At 50.1% G+C, this 2036-nt stretch overlaps 1 protein-coding gene across 1 annotated transcript; it reads left to right on the forward strand.

The window, feature by feature from the left end:
• Positions 1 to 962: 962 nt before the first annotated feature.
• On the forward strand, positions 963 to 2031 carry LOC119222694 (protein FAM181B; the record flags this gene model as incomplete). Its single annotated transcript, XM_037479514.2, is given in 5 exon segments — positions 963 to 1509; positions 1511 to 1721; positions 1724 to 1837; positions 1840 to 1898; positions 1900 to 2031. Coding segments are annotated over 5 exon segments (927 nt in total), but the record flags the coding sequence as incomplete, so codon positions are not given.
• Between the last annotated feature and the right edge of the window lie 5 nt (positions 2032 to 2036).

A 2036-nucleotide genomic window follows, 5' to 3' on the forward strand; every position in this document is an offset into this window, starting at 1 on the left:
AAATTAACAGCTCAGGCCGCTTTTCTAGTTAAATCGACTGTTCATTATTGAGACCCATTTTACGAAGGGGCTGTGAGGTGCAATTTAATGAATCTCTGGCACAAAGCTCCCTTTCAGTGCCGGGCGAAGAATAGAGGCTATTTAGACCCTGTAGGGCTTTATGTCAAAGGCAGCCCATAATAGTTGTCAGGCCAAGGCAGAAATTCCCACTGGCCTGGGAATGCACTAGAAATCAACTTTTGCCATGAGCAGATTAAGACACAGGCGAGCAGTTGGGGAGATTCTCCCAAATAGTGGCATCTGTTTGGGCACAGAGATTTTCCCACTGAAAAGAAGCCTTTCTCACTAACGTTTAGCCTCAATTTGATATTTTGGTTTGTGTCAGTGCCTACATGAACATTCATTAGATTCAAAATTCGTCTCAGCTTCTACTTAATAATTCACTAAGGAAACACACAAGTAGGTTTGATGGTTAAATAGTGGTTAAAAAGTTTTAAAATGTTAGCAGGAATCTTATGAATAATGACACTCATGTATTTTGTATGGGACATTTTACTCTAACCAGCCCAACAGTTTGGTATGCCAAATGTGGCATCCTTCATAATAATGCATGAAAAGATTTTTTTTTTTTCACAGCTCAAGGCACAACAGTTCTAGCCTGCAAAACTACTATTCTTTTCTCTTCACAGTTACAGTAATATCCTCCAGTTTCATGCGAGCCTTTTTGGTTGGGCGCACACACAAACAGTTAAACTAGAGGGGGAGAGTGGTGACGGCAGCTATTGTCCTAAACTCTGCAGGGAATTTCAGACCAATCCCTCTTAGATGCAGGTGGTCAGACACAAGCAAAGAGTTAAGTCCTGCACTCTCTTTGCCCCTCCTCTTTGATGTTCTGACATCACTAGTCCAGCCCCCTAAAAGATCTCCTCGCTTCCCTCTGAGCCCTTCACTCCTATACTGGAATGTTTACAGGAACTTCATGAGCAGCATCAGGACCGAGGGTTTGTCGGCGGTAAGAAAAAGACATGCTCTGAAGAAACTTTGGTTTCAGGCAGCACAGCGGATGCCACAGGTGCAGCCGCTGGGCTCCGCAGAGTAATGGCTGTTCAGACAGCAATCATGAACCCTCAGTTCATGAATTTCTGCTTCCCTGGCTCTGTGATGGAGTACGACGTGGAGAAGAGTCTGGACGGGAGTCTCCTGGGTGAGGCGGAAACTGAGGAGGACTACAGAGAGACCACCAGCGACCTGCTGAGCTTCATAGACTCGGCCTCCAGCAACATCAAGCTGGCTCTGGACAAGCCGGTGAAATCCAAGAGGAAAGTCAACCACCGGAAGTACCTGCAGAAGCAGATCAAACGGTGCACGGGCATCATAACGCCAGCCAACGCAGCAGAGGCCCCGGTCAAGAGGCAGGGCTCCCCCGCGGCGGCTCAGCCCTCGCAGAGCAAAACTCCACCCAAACGCGACGGGGTCCAGGCCAGCTTGCAGAGCAAGAGCTTGGCAGCCCTCTTCCCTCTTCAGTCCTGTGAAGGATATAAGGGGCGAAAAAAACCCGGAAACCACCCCTGAGGCACCGCAACTGCCTGCCCCCTCTTTCTTCACCGAGCCGGCCAACTGCTCCAAAGTCAGCTCCACATCTGGGATGACGCTGAAGGACTTGGAGCGAGGCAACCCCGAGGCCGCCGAGTTCTTTGAGCTCCTGGGGCCCGACTACAGCAACTGGTCAGCGAACAGGACCTTTATCAAAGTGTCCGAGTGCAGCCGGAGATGGGAGGCCCCGATCCCACTTCCTACGACGCTCAGCATTTGGTCGGCGGTCTCCTCTACTCGGAGCCCTGACTAGCTACTCTGGAGCGTGTAAGAAAGTAGGTCTGAGCCAGCCTCCCGTCTACTCGCCCTCCGTCTGAGGCCGCTTCTGGGTCCATAGAGGACAACGCGCTGTGCACTTTGGCCTTCCCCAACTACTTCACGGACTGCTCTGTACCTCAGGCCACTTATGATTTAAGTGATGGTTATAACAGAGCGAATTATTC

The sequence above is a fragment of the Pungitius pungitius genome, chromosome 3, assembly GCF_949316345.1.
Source record: "Pungitius pungitius chromosome 3, fPunPun2.1, whole genome shotgun sequence".
NCBI classification, from domain to species: domain Eukaryota; kingdom Metazoa; phylum Chordata; class Actinopteri; order Perciformes; family Gasterosteidae; genus Pungitius; species Pungitius pungitius.